Consider the following 17,888-nt stretch of genomic DNA (forward strand, 5'->3'; position numbering starts at 1 on the left):
TGCATTTTTTTGTATTGAACTTCATTTCCCATTTTTAGCTCCATGCAAAAATAGTGTCCAGATCTTTTTATGATAGTGTACCATCCTCCTCATTTTTCACATTGACAGAAGAGATCTCATGATTAAGGAAGACTTCATGTCTAAATAATTTGATGAAATAGTTTTCCATGCAGATACATAATTGGTTTAGAAGAAGGGAAAGTTGGAACAATACATGAATTCAAATCTTGATATGATCATTGGGAATTAAGGATATAGATTAAGTTGGAATTGTACATGACTTTGAGGCTAGTTATGATAAATTGAGGAGTAGGAGATGGGACCCAATGAACATTGCTTCTTTTCTGTATACTAAAATTAGGTAAATACAAGCCATCATCCCCTCATCTTCTTTCCCTTCCCCCCACCTCACTGGCCACCACCTATTTGCAGAAGTACCGGAGCAGCATTGCAACAAGCTCGGCCAACACTGCATCTAACGCATATTATTATTTCTTTATGTAATAAGTGTTTTGATATTACAGGTTTGTTTATTTATTCATTTATTTATCTATTTATTTTTTTGTCATTGCCCAGGGCGAGCTGGTTACACCTTAGATGAACTTTTCATTTTGATGCGGTCTTCTGTTGTGCAACAGCGGCATGTAGGTACTCGCACTATAGCTAACATCATCCGCAATGCCAAGGAGGGTCTCTATGATGGCTGTCTTGACGTGCCCATCATCCAGCTCATGGTCAGTAATATCACCAATTATATTATTATGCAATATATATCATTGTATGGTTCTTCATTAATGCTTATCATCTTGTTAGCTGCTCAACAACAGTTAATCCATTTCACAGTCAGGTGAAGTTGTAATGCCATTTGTTTATCATTCTGCTAGTTGTTATCTAGCCCTTAGTGTCAGTTGAGTATGACATTGGAGTTACTGAGGAAACCAGGTGTCTTCTCAGGCTCTTTCTAGAGGTTCTTCAACCCTGATATGTTGTAGTCATGTTACTGTGTAGCCAGAGATGGACACTATAAATATGTGCATAATTATGTTCTAGTCATTTTGGCAGTGTATATGTGTAATCTCTTATATTACCAGGGTTGTGTAGGTATGTCTATAGTATGCAATACCCACAGCAGAGTCTGCTCAGGTAATCTTTGTTCTCATGAATTTAAATATGAATTTGTGTACTTACACTAGTAGTCTCCAGTCCCAAGTAAACTAATACGAGTAATGACTTTCTCATGGTCAATGGTTTCATATATTCTGTACATTTTTATGGGTGGTGGATGGGAATGGAGAGGGTGGGAGTGGGTGCATGCCTTGACTGACTACTGCTTTTATAAGGGGAAAGAAGCCCTTGGTAAATAGATAGATAGTTTTTACCCTTGGTAAATAGATAGATAATTTTTAAAGATTCTTTGTTTTTGTTTCAGGTGGAGGCTGGGCTGGTCTTGCTCTTGAGGTTTGGTTTGGATGAATCAAGTGCATTAGTGTATGTGGAGTCGATGCGTGGCATGTACTACCTGCTTACCAGTGAGGGTGATGAAAACTGCCTCGATCTGTTGGAATCATGGGGAGGAACACAGCCAGGTGTTTCCAGTGCCATCTTTGCTCAAGAAAAGGTCAGCTCATTTTTGGTGAACTATCTGTGTTTACAAAGTACTGTATGGTGGTTACCATAGTTATTCTAAATAATTAGGGTTTGGATTTGTGAGTTTTTACTTTCTAAACATTCTCTTCTCTGAGTTATAGGTGTTTAGTTACCTTTGAAGAGTTGAATTTTTATAGTCTGTTGCCTGACAATTGTTTGAATTATTTCCTGAATTTTAGTTTTAGGGTATTTTAATCTATGTGCCTATCATAGTGTGATTTGACACAATAAGCTTTGACTGAAATGTTTATTGGTGTAGGTCCAATGATGGTAATGGTGCCTGCTAGTGATATTATTGCAAGGTGGTTACTGCCCTCTGTAATCTCTCGATCTTGCTTATATCCTTCACTCTGTGGGGACCATACCACTGATGCCTATTCCAGTCTTGGACAGATCAGAGTTTCAATGAGTTTTTTCATCATCTCTTCATCCACATAGTGAAAAGCCACTTTAATTTTCTGCAGCAGTCCGTATGTGTCTTCCACAATCCTGCTGATATATCTGTCAGGTGACAGGTTGTCATTTACCAAGACTCCCAAATCTTTCTCTTTTGGTTTTGTAATGGCTCTATGACTTTTTCTTTTTGGCTACCCCCCGTGTAAGGGGGAAAAAGCCTTTGGTATATGTATGTATGTATGTAATGGGTTCTCGTCCCAAGAAATAGTTGAAGGATGGTCTTTTGTTGCTAATGCCCATTTCCAGTACTTTACATATTTTTTTCTTCATTGAAATTTATTTACCATTTTTAGCTCCATGCAAAAATAGTATTTAGATCTTTTTGCAACAGTCTACAGCCCTCCTTGTTTTTAATTCTTCTCTTGATTTTTGCATCATCAACAAACATGTTGGTATAGCATGTTGTACCTCCCATCCATAGACAAGAAACATTATTGGTACAAGCACACAAGTTCATTTTACTTATGATTACAGTATCATACCAACAGTATTACATTTACCACAATGTTTGGTACAGTTCTGTAGCCATATGTTTAGTTTTTACTTATGTTCATTTACTGTACAAGTATAATTTTTGAGATGTACTTAATGCACTGCATAGTTGAACAGAAACCAGGAGGGTATTTCTAGTCCTTATGTTATGTCCTTAAAGTTCATAGATTTGCTAATGAAGTTATTTTCTTTAGGCTGTGGCTGTCAGGGGATTGAATATTGAAATGTAATTTTAGGAACACTTTGGTTACCAGTACGGATGCAGTCGCACTTCATTCCTTTTTATCTTTCATTCATTAGTTGTGAAAAAATACAAACAAAGCTCATCCCATGTGTCTAGGTAGTGTCATCAGCAACACTACAAAGGCTATTCCTCCCCTTTCCAGGCCCAGGCAGAACTGGAGGAAGAAGAGAAGGAACTCAAGGACATAGAAATTTTGCAGCTAGACATTATTAGAGCTTTGGTTCGTATGGACACACTCGTGAGACTCAGGTGAGCAAGGAGGTAATTTATTGTGGTAAAGCTGGCTAAGTATAAAGATTTTATAATCCTCAGGGTCATTGTAGTTTACATATTAAAGGCAAGGTTGCAGTGCCAACTTTATAGGTGTTAGAGTTCTGGAGGGTCTGGCCCACAGTATGTCATACAATGATAAGTTATTTTGTGTTTGCACTCATTATTAGGGGGATTGCTTCTGCCTTGCCTTCACTCAGATTTCACTTCACAACAAACATTACCCCTCCACCAGTTTTATCTTCTCTATCTCTTCTCCAGGAGTTTCTTTCTCTCTCTTTCTCCATGAAACACAAGAAATCAGACTCACCCCCAGAAAATGCTCTTTTTCTTGTTCAGTCCTATAATTTTTGGCTTTGGCTTCCTTGAAAAGCTTTCGTGTAGAAGGAAAGGAACTGAATGTAGCTAAAGAGTGAACTTGTTTAAATAGAATAGTGTGTTGTTGATGCAGTCAATCAATTTGTAGCCCTGACTCACTAGCAGGAGAACTGTGGCCTCCCAGGAAACCAGCCACAACTATCAGTGAAGTCCATAAGTCACTGAAAAGATATTGTGCTGTTGTCTGGAAGGAGTGAGTGCAACAGTGTAGTATATTGTACTTGGTGTCACCTTTGTTGTAGGTGCATTTTTGTATTAACAGTTTTGTGCTGCAGCCACTGCTGTATTGAAAGTGCAAACTTCATTGCACAGCCAGTCATATGATGTTAATCATAAGACTTGTGTCTTTATTTTAGAGCTGGTGCCCCTCTTGTCTTATTGCACTTTTTTACTCCTGCCAGGTATATGATGGAAAGTATTGAGTTGTCAGCTGAGACAGTGGTGCATGTACTGGGCATCTTGACCCGTGTTACCCGTCATTCCCTGACAGCTGCCTGGAAGGTTGCACAGACACCAGGTCTTCTGCAGGTGGTGGTGAAACACTTTCTGCCACATGACCTCTCACCACTCCTACAAGGACAGAATGTTAACAAAATGGAGTGTGTTTATGGGGTTCCTCTGAGAGCTGCACTCAAATTAATCAAGGTAAGACAATATGGATTTTTTCTCCTGTACAACTAGATTGATAGGTGTGGATGAGGTGGTGTGAGAGGTAAATGCAAGGGTGGTGGGTCAGGGCTTGGAGATGGGTAAAGAAAATGGAGAAAAGTGGGAGATAAGCCAGCTGTTGTTTGTGGACGACACTGCGCTTGTAGCAGGATCAGAGGAGGGATTGAGGAAGTTAGTGACAGAGTTTGGGAAAGTGTGTGAAAGAAGGAAATTGAAAACAAATGTGGGTTAAAGTAAGGTGATGAGATGTACAAGGGGTGAAAGTGGCAGCAGACTGGAAGTGAGTATTAAGGGAGAGAGACTGAAGGAAGTGGATATTTTTAGGTACTTGGGTGCAAATGTGGCAGGAAAGGGAGGAGTGGAGATGGAGGTAGAATGTAGATTGAGAGAAGTGAGTAAATGCCTTGCTGGATTAAAAGGCATAATTAGAAATTGACATTTGGGAATGGAGGCTAAGAGGAGATTGTATGGAGTGATTGTTTCAACAGTACTGTATGGGGCAGAAACATGGAACATAAGAGAGGAAGAGAGAAGGAGTTTGAATGTGTTTGAGATGAGGTGTGTGAGAAGTATGATAGGGGTTACTAGGCTGGATAGAGTGAGAAATGAGGAGGTGAGGAGGAGAATGGGGGTGGAAAGGGAGTTGGGAGATAGGGTGGATGAAAGAGTATTGGGATGGTTTGGACACATGGAAAGAATGAGTGAAGAAAGACTAGTAAATGAGGTGTGGAAGGCAGATGTGGAAGGAGTGAAAATGAGGGGGCGACCTAGGATGAAATGGATGGATGGGGTGAAAGGGGCTTTGGGGAAGAGGGGAATGTCTGTTGAGGAAGGACAGGAGAGGACAGAAGACAGGGGTGAATGGAGAATGGTTGTATATGGATAATGTGATCCATGAGGTGGAATGGGTGGGGGATAGGGGGTGAGGGACTATGTGTCAGAAAAATTTGACTCGGCCCAAAGGGATTTCTTCCCGTCTTCTCCTTTTCTGCTTGATAAAAGACAATTTGTTGCCTGACAGACATATCAGGATTGTGGGAGACATATGGACTACTGCAGAAGATTAAATTGGCATCCCACTATATGGATGAAGAGATGATGAAAAAACTCTTCAAAACCCTGATACGTCCAAGACTGGAATTTGCATCAGTTGTATGGTCCTCACACAGAGTGAAGGATATAAGGAAGATCGAGAGAATACAAAGGGGAGCAACCAGACTGGTTCCCACCCTGGCAGATAAACCATATATGGAAAGACTAAAAGTACTGGGTCTACCAACTTTGAAAGGTCGAAGAGAAAGTGGTAATATGATAAGTGTTCAAGTCTAATGGAGATACATTGCATTGACAGAAGATGTTTGATTAAAGATGGGAGGGCATTAAGAGGTCATGGGAACAAATTAAGAAAGACCACATATCTAAAGGATGTGAAGAAATACAATTTTCCATATAGATGCATAAATATGTGGAACAGCGTAGAAGGTGATATTGCCCAAGCTCAAACAATACAAGAGTTCAGATCTAAACATGAGAATTTGAAATCAAGGATATAAAGTAACCTCTTCAATACAAGGACACGAACATAGGCATCATGAGGCGTAATTGGGTATATGAGGATGCTGGCATCAGCGTTTTGATTATATATGTAGTTGTAGCTGAGTGAACCCCAAATTCTATGAACTGGTTTGATCATGTTTTCTGTGTTTATTCTTAATCAGAGTAAAAGAGAATGAAAAGTGCAACATTGATTATATTATATAATGTAAGTACACAAGGAAACCAGATATAGAAATGCAGGAGATGATGACAACTAGCCAGCTGCAAGCTTCAGAGATGGTTCCTCGAAAGGTGTCGGGAAAAACAGGTTCTACCGAAATGTGCACCAAAGCAACTATCAAGCTGTGACAAAGTGTTCAATGAAAGTGCCTGGATATATGTAAAAGAAGCGTGTGAGGACTCGTCCAATGAAATAGAGGAATTGTGAAGTAAAGAGAACATAGGTTTATAACAGCATTTACTAAGAAGGCTAACTTAAGAGAATGCGGTGCAAAGTGACAGATCAGACAGGAAGCTAGAACAATTATGCAAGGAGATTACATGGAACAATGTAGCAAGAACTGACCTTGTGAAAAATTGATCAGATAGACAACTTTCTGTATAAGAAACCCAGGCATTATCTCAAGGATTAAAATTCGATATGGGAGACAGTAACAAGAGATACACAGAATACATTAATAAAAACTACTGTTGAAAAGAGAAAGTTCTCAGAGTAGATCATTTAACTTTCTTGACCAGCACCTCATCCTCATCTTCACTGTGTGTGGTGTTTGAATTCATTTGTCGGCCATCCAGACTCAAATTATTAGCTGGACACTGTCCAGATAAACCAAAATCAGGATTAACAAGGTCTGGATGAACGAGGGTTGAATGTGTATGTGTGTGTGTGTGTATATATATATATATATATATATATATATATATATATATATATATATATATATATATATATATATATATATATATATATATATATATATATATATATACAGTAAAACCCCGATTATCTGAAACGAAAGGGGGGAAGCCTCTTTCGGATAAGCCGATTTTTCGGATGATCCAGATTTATCAGAAATATATTTCGTGTTGACATACTTTGTGTGTGTGTGTGTCCTGTGCCTTCCTCCCCCCCCCCTCTCTCTCTCTCTCTCCATCAGTCTCAAGTTATGGATGGAACACAATTTTTTTTTTTTTCGTGTTGACGTACATACCTTCTACGTAACAGAGAACAAGAATATTATTCTATACATATATCTTCCACTATCCTGACGAACACAATAAAGCAACTCCGCCACTCCCCACCTCTGTCACCATCACTCCACAACCCTTCCACTCCCCACCTCCTGGTGGTGGAGTCAGAAGGAAAGGTCGTCCATTGCTCCATCTTCACTGTCCAAATGAAAGGTAGACAAGGAGGATGAGGCACTTGATGAAGGGCGAGAAGACTAGGTGGACGAAGGTGTTCTTGGCCGAAAAAACGAGGTGATAGAAGTCTGTTTGGTGCAAGACAGCTGTTCTCGATGACGTCACTCAGTGCTGCTTGCATCATCGGGTACAGTTGATTGCTATTTGAAATGTCCCTGGGTCGCGGGTCAAGAAACTGAAGCACTCCTTCAATGTGGGACCAGACTGTTGCCAAAGACATGATGTCTGTAACAGTAGCATTCCCAATGCCATATTAGTGGGCGATGAATGTTCCCGATTGACCCGCCTTCAGCTTGTCCAATATCTCCAGCTTCTGCTGTATGGTAAGGACGACTTTCTTCCTTTTCCCGGTTTCTTTCGGCATGGTGATGTAGAAAGAAGTGAGGTCGAAGCACAGGTAGAACGCGACTGCCCAGTGTGAACTCTGTGACGCGACTGCCGCCGACTGACGATGTAAACAATGAAACCAAACAAACACACGCTACGCTAAACAAAGTAGTACGCTTAAAACGTATTCATTTTAACTGTTCTTATCAATTTTAAATGTGTTAATATAGTACATATGTAGTTACTTTTATTTATTTTCATGTTTTTGATGTTTTATAATGTTTTAGTATAGAAAAAAATTGAATTTTAATTGCATTATCCAAATCAATTTCGGATAATCCTATTTTTCAGATAATCCGCTTTCGAATAATCGGGGTTTTACTGTATATATATATATATATTTCTTTGTCCATTTTTATCTCACATTTTCCCAATGTTTTACATGTACATACACACATACATATACCAAGGCTTTTTCCTCCTTACAAGGGAGGTAGCCAAAAAGGAGAAGGCATAAAATCATTTCGACCCATTCCATCCCTGAATACACTCCACACCCCTCCACCCTCCCTCTTATCTGTAGTATTATAAAAGAACAAATAAGATGGAAGGTATAGTTTTTGCATGATCAATTATTATTCCTTTAGAATTAAAAACTTTTTGCTCATGTTTTCATCAGCATAGTGTACATGTTCAAATATTTCAAATGAGACATAATACCAGTCAAATATATATCCATATGTATTCCTTAGACTATTTATTTATTTATTTTTTTCACAGGTACTTGCAGCCCGGGGCCGTGGTTTGGCTGCACTTCTTGTTAAAGATCATTTAGTAATGGAACGCTTGTTGGCATATGTCAGTGTGGAGCCAAGTTCAATGGGAATGCCACGACAAGAAGCCCTTGTACTAAGTCAGGAAGCATATGCACTCTGGTCTGTCTTGCTTGCCTATGGACTTCCTGAAGCACAAGAGGCTGTCACATCCTTCTTTCCATACCTGGTAAAGCAGTTAGTCTTCTATCGAGACAGAGTGGATGTAAACCAGGAAGAAGAAAGCAACAAATTCAACTATGATGTGGGTGCTGCCCTCGTTCACACCATGTACAGGGCTGTCAATGTGGCAGCAACACATTCTCTCTTGGTTGGCCGGGTATTAGCTGCACGACAAAGTCAGGCCGAGAATGAGGATGTACTTCAATCCCCTCATCTCACATGGGATCACATTAAAGATCTCCCACCTCTAGTTGAAACATGCCTGACCAAGTGGCTAGTTCAGCTTGCTCGTACGCAGACACTGAATTTCTCATCCCTGAGGCTTATTGGAAGCTGTTGTCAATTTATGTCTTCTTTCTTGGCCAAATGGAAGGACCAGAAATGCTACAGTGGAGTAGAAGCCCAGTCAGCAGTGGAACACATTTATAATGAAATTCTTAATCCATTCCTTCAGTCTTCTTTCTTTAATCTTATTCTGGAAAGTTTCATTCAGCATTCAGGTCTTCTTTCCAATCTTTCGTTTGGTACACAAAGAGATCCAAGAAATCTGGGGTCACTTGGGTGCATCTGCTATGGAGGGAAAGTGAATCCTGTATTATCAGTGACAAGTCCTTGGCCTCTAATGCTGCCTCTGACACAGTTGTTACTGCAGTTACTCACACTTCATCCCACTCTACCTGTCTCAACTGTTCACCTGTTAACCAATAACAGTTCCTTACAGGAATACTTACAGAAGGTTTGTACAGCACCTAAACAGCTTGCAGCTCAGTGGCTCAGCAAATCAGAAGTTAACTGCTTGTGTAATATTGTTTACATAGCTTCAGTAAAGGGTAGCAACAATCCAAAATTGTTCCACAGTTGTGCCTTGGCTCTACTTCCATGTATACACACAGGAGACGAACAGCTGATTCGTTCTCTTTTGCAAAATGTTGTTAATGCAAAATCATCTATAGCTGATTTAACAGAACTAAGTGCTAGTGTTGGTACCATGGCACTGGAAAACTATGAACCTTTAGCATCCCCAGCTATAATGCAACCCATCCTTGCACCATTGCAGTTGACCAACACAGTTGCAGCTCGCATCAATTCTATCTGTTCTCATGCTGTGGATGGACTTCTGCCCTCCAAAGTATATAAGGCAAGTGCTGTGTTGCGAGATGGAGTTCCTTTCCTTACTAATGGACTCACTATTGATACTCTAGCACAACCACTAGCAATTTCTCCTTACTGGCCTCTCCAGCAAGTCTTGAACCGCTACAGACTTTCTCTTGTGTCTGGCCAAGAAAAGCAGAATGAACCAAATCAATCTGACCAGTCAAGTCCTGAAGTACTCCTGCATGTAGGGAAGTCCCTGCAGATGACCTATTTGCTGCTGAGACATCGCCGGGACACAGTATTTGCCGCAACAACAGTTACTGGATGGATTCGTCATTTGTCACTTGTTTTCTTAGCTGCTAATGATTTCTTCCTGGATCATGTTGTTAGTTCCTATCTACAAGGTTGTTTGGTTGAAGTGCTTCAGAAAGGAGGTTCACTATCATTCAATGAAAATGAAGTATTTACCAGTCTTGGAAACTGTTTTGAGTGGTACAAGGCTATGATGAGCCAGTTCACAAGTGTCTCTTATGGGGACTCGACATTTGCACTTTTTTTGATATTACCTGTACAACGACATTGGCCATCACAGTACAGAGATCGGCTTTGGGGTGAAAATTCAGATGCCTTATCCCAAATAAGGTTAACCTCTCAGCAAGTGGAAAAATTCATTCCTCTCACACAGTTCCGTATACCTGAGGAGGAAAACATTAACATAATTCAAAAGTATGAGGCAGGAATTAGGGGCATGGCTGTGCAGCCATCAACAACACCATTCCTGTATGCTATTGCCCATCACCATGTTACACAATGGCATAACAAACATAACCCATCCACAGAGTAAATTGTATTAATTTTCAGGTTAGCCTGTATGATTCTGCAATAAAGGTTTAACAATATGTTTAACAATGTTTCCTTACACTTTATAATTTGCATTCCAATGTTTAGTAAAGCATGGTAATTTTCTCACTGTAACATTTAATTTCATTTTTTGTACATACCAAACCATCTTGTAATTCTACCGCCAAGAGTAAGCAGGCCACTTTTGAGAATTGATAACTGTGTTTATATCACATTTCACTCATTGCAACTTCTCTACATTGCGCTCATTTTTGTGGAACATAACTATTTTTCTATTGCGGAAAATTTCACTATATTGTATTGCGGTAATGAACAGCCAGGGTGACATAACTCATCCTTGATGAAGTCCCACCTTCACCTCATACCACTCACTCTCCATTTCTAATCCTGACACAAGCTTTACTACTCTCATAAAAACTCTTGACAGCTCCGAGAAGCTTTCCTCCTATCCCGTATATCCGCATAACCTCCCACAGTGCCTTTCTGTCTACCCTGTCGCAAACCTTTTCCAGATCCATAAAGGCCCAAAAAACATCCTTCCCCTTTCCTATAGCTTTCTCACATATCTGTCTTACCACAAAAATCTGCTCTACACAACCTCTACCTGTCCTAAATCCACACTGTTCCTCATCAATTACTCCCTCTGTTCCTCTCAATCAAGATCCTCCCATAAGCCTTCCCAACTACACTTAACCCATTCAACTCCGATGACAAGATGTCTTGTCATTTGGTCAAATAAAACAAAAAATCATAATAAAACAACAAAATGTTTGATGATCAAACAGCACCAGAAAAATATGACGTCATCAGTCCTCCTCGAGGAGGACTGATGACGTCATATTTTTCTGGTGCTGTTTGATCATCAAACATTTTGTTGTTTTATTATGATTTTTTTGTTTTATTTGAACAAATGACAAGACATCTTGTCATCGGAGTTGAATGGGTTAACAAGCTAATCCCTCTGAAACTACTACACTCACACTTGTCCCCCTTTCCCTTGTAAAGTGGAACTATACAAGCACTTCTTCAGTCCTCCAGCACTCTACCTTCTCTCCAGCAAACATTAAATAACCTCACCAACCAGTCCACCATCACTGTACCTCCTTTTTTAAGACATTCTGCATGGCATCCATCCAGACCAGGTGCCTTACCTGCTTTCATCATCTTAACTGCTGCCTTCACTTCATCCTTCCCTATTTCTCCTCCATTTTCCTCACTCATCACTCTCATTTTCTTAGCGTTTCCCACTGCAGCTATCTTTCCCTCCCTATCCTCCTTCACATTTAGCAACTCCCTAAAATATTCTGCCCATCTTCCCCTTACTGCCTTCTCCTCCATTATCATCTCTCCATCTGCACCTTTTACCTTTTCTTCTCTACTTGATTCACCTCCTCTTCCTCTCTTAATTTCTTTCCAAAATATCTTTTTATTACTTTCAAAATTTTCTGTCATACTCTTACCCCATTTTACATCTGCTCTCCTCTTTGCCTCCTTTACCTTTTTCTTTACTTCTCTTTATACGTCTCGTATGACTCCCTCGTCCTATTTTGTAACCAATCTGTGTAAGCTCGCTTCTTCTCTTCTACAACCTTCTTCATTTCCTCATCCCACCATTCACTACCCTTCCTTCTACGAGTATTTCCTCCTGTCCTTCTTGTTCCACGCACCATCTTTGCACACTTTGTGACTCCCTCCTTGAACCATCCCCATTCCTCCTCCACACCTAGCTCTACTCTATCCTTCACTCCCTCCTTCAGCTTCTTCTTGTACTCCTTCTCCTTTTCATTTAAAGAGTTCACTCTAAGCACCTCCCTACCTTTTGTCCCTTTCCTCTTTCTCCATCTATCATCCACTCTCAACTTACCTTCCACCAAAAAATGATCTGATATTCCCCCACCCTCTCCCCTTAGCACATGTACATCCTTAACTCTTCCTATCATAATCCTATTTACCACTACATAATCCATCAACGCTCTATCTACCACCCTTCCATCCACCACCCTCTCCCATGTGTACTTATGCTTGACTTTCTTCTGAAACACTGTATTTGCTATCATCAACTCTCTTTATAGACACATTTCCACCATCAATTCTCCACTACGATTCTTTCCTGGAACTCCACATTTCCCAACCACTCCATCAATTGAACCTTTTCCTACGGTGAAATTCAAAGGTGAGGGATTTGCTCCAAACTGGCGCCACAAGTACACAGTGGGACAGGGTGCACATGGCCGTAGAGAGCGGAATCCTGAGGCGAAGGGTGTGGCGGGGAGAGGGGTGGAAAGTTGTGCCTTTTGACGTTTATGGGTGTGGGAGGGATTTTGTGCGGGTGACGGGTGTGGGATTGCAGTGCAGGGCATCCCAGGCCTTGCCGGACCTGTGGGCGTGATGGCGGGTAAATCGGTGTCGGTGACCAAAATGACCCAAAATCGAAAAAATCTCCAAGGGGGTCCCCCATGGATTTTTCGGTGAAATTCGAAGGTGAGGGATTTGCTCCAAACTGGCGCCACAAGTACACAGTGGGACAGGGTGCACATGGCCGTAGAGAGCGGAATCCTGAGGCGAAGGGTGTGGCGGGGAGAGGGGTGGAAAGTTGTGCCTTTTGACGTTTATGGGTGTGGGAGGGATTTTGTGCGGGTGACGGGTGTGGGATTGCAGTGCAGGGCATCCCAGGCCTTGCCGGACCTGTGGGCGTGATGGCGGGTAAATCGGTGTCGGTGACCAAAATGACCCAAAATCGAAAAAATCTCCATGGGTGAAATTCGAAGGTGAGGGATTTGCTCCAAACTGGCGCCACAAGTACACAGTGGGACAGGGTGCACATGGCCGTAGAGAGCGGAATCCTGAGGCGAAGGGTGTGGCGGGGAGAGGGGTGGAAAGTTGTGCCTTTTGACGTTTATGGGTGTGGGAGGGATTTTGTGCGGGTGACGGGTGTGGGATTGCAGTGCAGGGCATCCCAGGCCTTGCCGGACCTGTGGGCGTGATGGCGGGTAAATCGGTGTCGGTGACCAAAATGACCCAAAATCGAAAAAATCTCCAAGGGGGTCCCCCATGGATTTTTCGGTGAAATCCGAAGGTGAGGGATTTGCTCCAAACTGGCGCCACAAGTACACAGTGGGACAGGGTGCACATGGCCGTAGAGAGCGGAATCCTGAGGCGAAGGGTGTGGCGGGGAGAGGGGTGGAAAGTTGTGCCTTTTGACGTTTATGGGTGTGGGAGGGATTTTGTGCGGGTGACGGGTGTGGGATTGCAGTGCAGGGCATCCCAGGCCTTGCCGGACCTGTGGGCGTGATGGCGGGTAAATCGGTGTCGGTGACCAAAATGACCCAAAATCGAAAAAATCTCCAAGGGGGTCCCCCATGGATTTTTCGGTGAAATTCGAAGGTGAGGGATTTGCTCCAAACTGGCGCCACAAGTACACAGTGGGACAGGGTGCACATGGCCGTAGAGAGCGGAATCCTGAGGCGAAGGGTGTGGCGGGGAGAGGGGTGGAAAGTTGTGCCTTTTGACGTTTATGGGTGTGGGAGGGATTTTGTGCGGGTGACGGGTGTGGGATTGCAGTGCAGGGCATCCCAGGCCTTGCCGGACCTGTGGGCGTGATGGCGGGTAAATCGGTGTCGGTGACCAAAATGACCCAAAATCGAAAAAATCTCCAAGGGGGTCCCCCATGGATTTTTCGGTGAAATCCGAAGGTGAGGGATTTGCTCCAAACTGGCGCCACAAGTACACAGTGGGACAGGGTGCACATGGCCGTAGAGAGCGGAATCCTGAGGCGAAGGGTGTGGCGGGGAGAGGGGTGGAAAGTTGTGCCTTTTGACGTTTATGGGTGTGGGAGGGATTTTGTGCGGGTGACGGGTGTGGGATTGCAGTGCAGGGCATCCCAGGCCTTGCCGGACCTGTGGGCGTGATGGCGGGTAAATCGGTGTCGGTGACCAAAATGAAATGTCAATGTAATAGTACTGGGAGACCAGTACTATTACATTGACATTTCTCCCTAAATCCTCTATGCACTCATTTAAATCTATCCAAAAGGCCTCCCTTTCTTCTACACTCTTCTAACTGCCAGGCCCATATGCAGTTACAAAGACCCACATCTCCTTTCCCAGTTTCACCTTCATCCACATTATCCTTGAGTAAACCTCCTTCCACTCCACTACACGTTTACCTATCTCTTCACGTACTAGAATAGCCACCCCTTCCCTCCCTCGCCCTCTCTTCACTCCTGATAACCTCCCACTTACACTCCCAAACTTACACTCACCCTTCCCTTTCAACTTAGTTTCACTCAAAGCCAACACATCCATCTTTCTTCTCACAAACATACTACCTATCTCTTCCCTTTTACCCTTTTACTCTCATCTGTACCACATCCATGCACATTAAAAGACCCAAACCTTAGGGTGCTGGTCGGAAAACTCCCAGACCCTCTTATGCCTTCGCTTTTTTCTTTTAGGAATGTCCCCTGTGGGGCTACAAGGAGAAGGATGCCTAGTCCCAATCCCCGTCCCTTTCTTCTTGCCTCTTACAATCCAAGTGGAAATACTTGGTGGCAGTATTCTTTTCCCCTACCACAGAAAATGAATACTCAGAGAAATGGTACAGGACAGCAGCAAGGGGTTGGGGGACAGCATAAAAGTGTCATCATTTCTCTATGAACAGTTTTCCTCTATCATAGACAAAATGATGTGTGGCTCTGGTCCCTAGGGGTGCCCCATATAGACCCTAAAGTATCAACTGCATGCTACTTTGCCACAATAACAAGCAGCCAATACCCCAGACGGGGAATAGACATTTGGGAATGGATGCTAAGAGGAGACTGTATGAAGGAGTGATTGTGACAACAGCACTGTATGGGGCAGAAACATGGAACATAAGAGAGGAAGAGAGAAGGAGTTTGAATGTGTTTGAGATGAGGTGTCTGAGAAGTATGATGGGGGTTACTAGGCTAGATAGAGTGAGAAATGAGGAGGTGAGAAGGAGAACAGGGGTGGAAAGGGAGTTGGGAGATAGGGTTAATGAAAGAGTATTAGGATGGTTTGGACACATGGAAAGAATGAGTGAAGAAAGACTAGTAAAAGAGGTATGGAAGGCAGATGTGGAGGGAGTGAACATAAGGGGACGTCCTAGGATGAGGTGGATGGATGGGGTGAAGGGGGCTTTGGGGAAGAGGGGAATGTCTGTTGAGGAAGGACAGAAGACAGGGGTGAATGGAGAATGGTTGTATATGGATGATGTGATGCATGAGGTGGAATGGGTGGGGGGATGGGGGGTGGGGTAGTATGTGTGAGCAAAATTTGACGCAGCCCGAAGGGATTTCTCCCCGTCTTCTCCTTTTATGCATGGGGGGATGGAGAGGGGGGTCGCCGATTTAATGAAGCGGCCTTGCTGTGGATGTGCTGTGTCCTGCGACACTGCTTCTGACCCAGGGCAATGGACAAGGTGCAGGGATGACCCGTCATCTAGGAGGTGCTAAGATGAGAGAGAGGGTGGAGGGGTGTGGAGTGTATTCAGGGATGGAATGGGTGGGAATGATTTTATGCCTTTTACTTTTTGGCTACCTCCCTTGTAAGGGGGAAAAAGCCTAGGTATATGTATGTATGCTAAATGTGAAGGAGGATAGGGAGGGAAAGGTAGTTGTAGTGGGAAGCGCTAAGAAAATGAGAGTGAGGAAAATGGAGGAGAAATAGGGAAGGATGAAATGAAAGCAGCTGTTAAGATGATGAGAGCAGGTAAGGCACCTGGTCTGGATGGATGCCATGCAGAATGTCTGTAGAAAGGAGGTACAGTTATGGTGGACTGGCTGGTGAGGTTAATGTTTGTTTAAGAGAGGGTAGAGTGCCGGAGAACTGGAGGAGTGCCTGTATAGTTCCGCTTTACAAGGGAAAGGGGGACAAGTGTGAGTGTAGTAGTTTCAGGGGGATCAGCTTGTTGAGTGTAGTTGGGAAGGCTTATGGGAGGGTCTTGATTGAGAGGATTAGGAGAGGAACAGAGGGAGTAATTGGTGAGGAACAGTGTGGGATTAGGACAGGTAGGTGTTGTGTAGATAAGATTTTTGTGGTAAGACAGATATGTGAGAAAGCTATAGGAAAAGGTAAGGATGTTTTTTGGGCTTTTATGGATCTGGAAAAGGCTTATGACAGGGTAGACAGGAAGGCAATGTGGGAAGTACTGCAGATATATGTGATAGGAGGAAAGCTGTTAAGAGCAGTCAAGAGTTTTTATGAGAGTAGTAGAGCTTGTGTTAGAATTAGAAATTGAGAGAATGAATGGTTTGAGGTAAAGGTGGGACTTTGTCAGGGATGTGTTATGTCGACCTGGCTATTCAATCTTTACATTGATGGGGTGGTGTGAGAGGTGAATGCAAGTGTAGTGGGATAGGGGTTGGAGATGATTAAAGAAAATGGAGAAAAGTGGGAGGTGAGCCAGTTGTTTGCTGACAACACTGTGCTTGTAGCAGGATCAGAGGAGGGATTGAGGAAGTGATGAGATGTACAAGGGGAGTGAGCTGGAAGTGAGCATTAAGGGTGAAAGACTGGAAGTGGATAATTTAGATACTTGGGTGCAAATGTGGTAGGAAAGGGAGGAGGGGGGTGGAGGTAGAATGTAGATTGAGAGAAGCGAGTAAATGCATTGGTGGATTGAAAAGTGTAATGAGAAATAGACATCTGGGAATGGATAAGAAGGAGTGATTGTACCAACAGCATTGTATGGGGCAGAAACATGGAACATGAGAGAGGAAGAGAGAATGAGTTTGAATGTGTTTGAGATGAAATGTCTGAGAAGTATGATAGGGGTTACTAGGCTGGATAGAGTGAGAAATGAGGCGGTGAGGAGGAGAACGGGTGGAAAGGGAATTGGGAGATAGGGTTGATGAAATAATATTAGGATGGTTTGGACACATGGAAAGAATGAGTGAAGAAAGATTAGTAAAAGAAGTGTGGAAGGCAGAGGTGGAAGGAGTGAATATGAGGGGGCATCCTAGGATGAGATGGATGGATGGGGTAAAAGGGGCATTACAAAAAAGAGAGAAATGTCTGTGGAGGAAGGACCGGAGAGGACAGAAGATAGGGGTGAATGGAGAGGGGTTGTGTATAGATGATGCTGTGATGCATGAGGTGGAGTGGGTGGGGGTTGGGGGGTGAGTAGTATGTATGAGAAAAAAAAATTGACGCAGCCCGAAGGGATTTCTCCCCGTCTTCTCCTTTTCTGCATGAGGGGACGGAGAGGGGGGGTCGCTGAATTTATGAAGCAGCTCGGCTGTGGATGTGCTGTGTCTTGCGACACTGTTTCTGACCCAGGGCAGTGGACAGGATGCAGGGATGACCCATCATCCAGGAGGTGCCAAGATAAGAGGGAGGGAGGGGAGTGGAATATATAGGAAATGGAATGGGTGGGAGTGGTTTCTATGCCTTTTTTTTTTTTGGCTACCCCCCATGTAGGGGGAAAAACCCTTTGGTGTATGTACCAATATC

General features: G+C 43.0%; 1 protein-coding gene across 6 annotated transcripts in view; it reads left to right on the forward strand.

Moving 5' to 3' along the window:
- LOC143020898 (RNA polymerase II-associated protein 1) overlaps positions 1-10,464 on the forward strand; it is a 38,526-nt gene extending 28,062 nt beyond the window's left edge. For all 6 annotated transcript variants that reach the window (XM_076177787.1, XM_076177789.1, XM_076177788.1 and 3 more), the window contains 5 exons: positions 577-734; positions 1,430-1,618; positions 2,982-3,088; positions 3,889-4,132; positions 8,246-10,464. In XM_076177787.1, coding sequence (XP_076033902.1) covers positions 577-734; positions 1,430-1,618; positions 2,982-3,088; positions 3,889-4,132; positions 8,246-10,399 — 2,852 coding nt within the window. In that variant the 3' untranslated portion in view covers positions 10,400-10,464. The remainder of the gene's footprint in view (positions 1-576; positions 735-1,429; positions 1,619-2,981; positions 3,089-3,888; positions 4,133-8,245) is intronic.
- Positions 10,465-17,888: the final 7,424 nt, after the last annotated feature.

Source organism: Oratosquilla oratoria, chromosome 41 (genome assembly GCF_046742065.1).
Source record: "Oratosquilla oratoria isolate Oo_2021 chromosome 41, ASM4674206v1, whole genome shotgun sequence".
NCBI lineage: Eukaryota > Metazoa > Arthropoda > Malacostraca > Stomatopoda > Squillidae > Oratosquilla > Oratosquilla oratoria.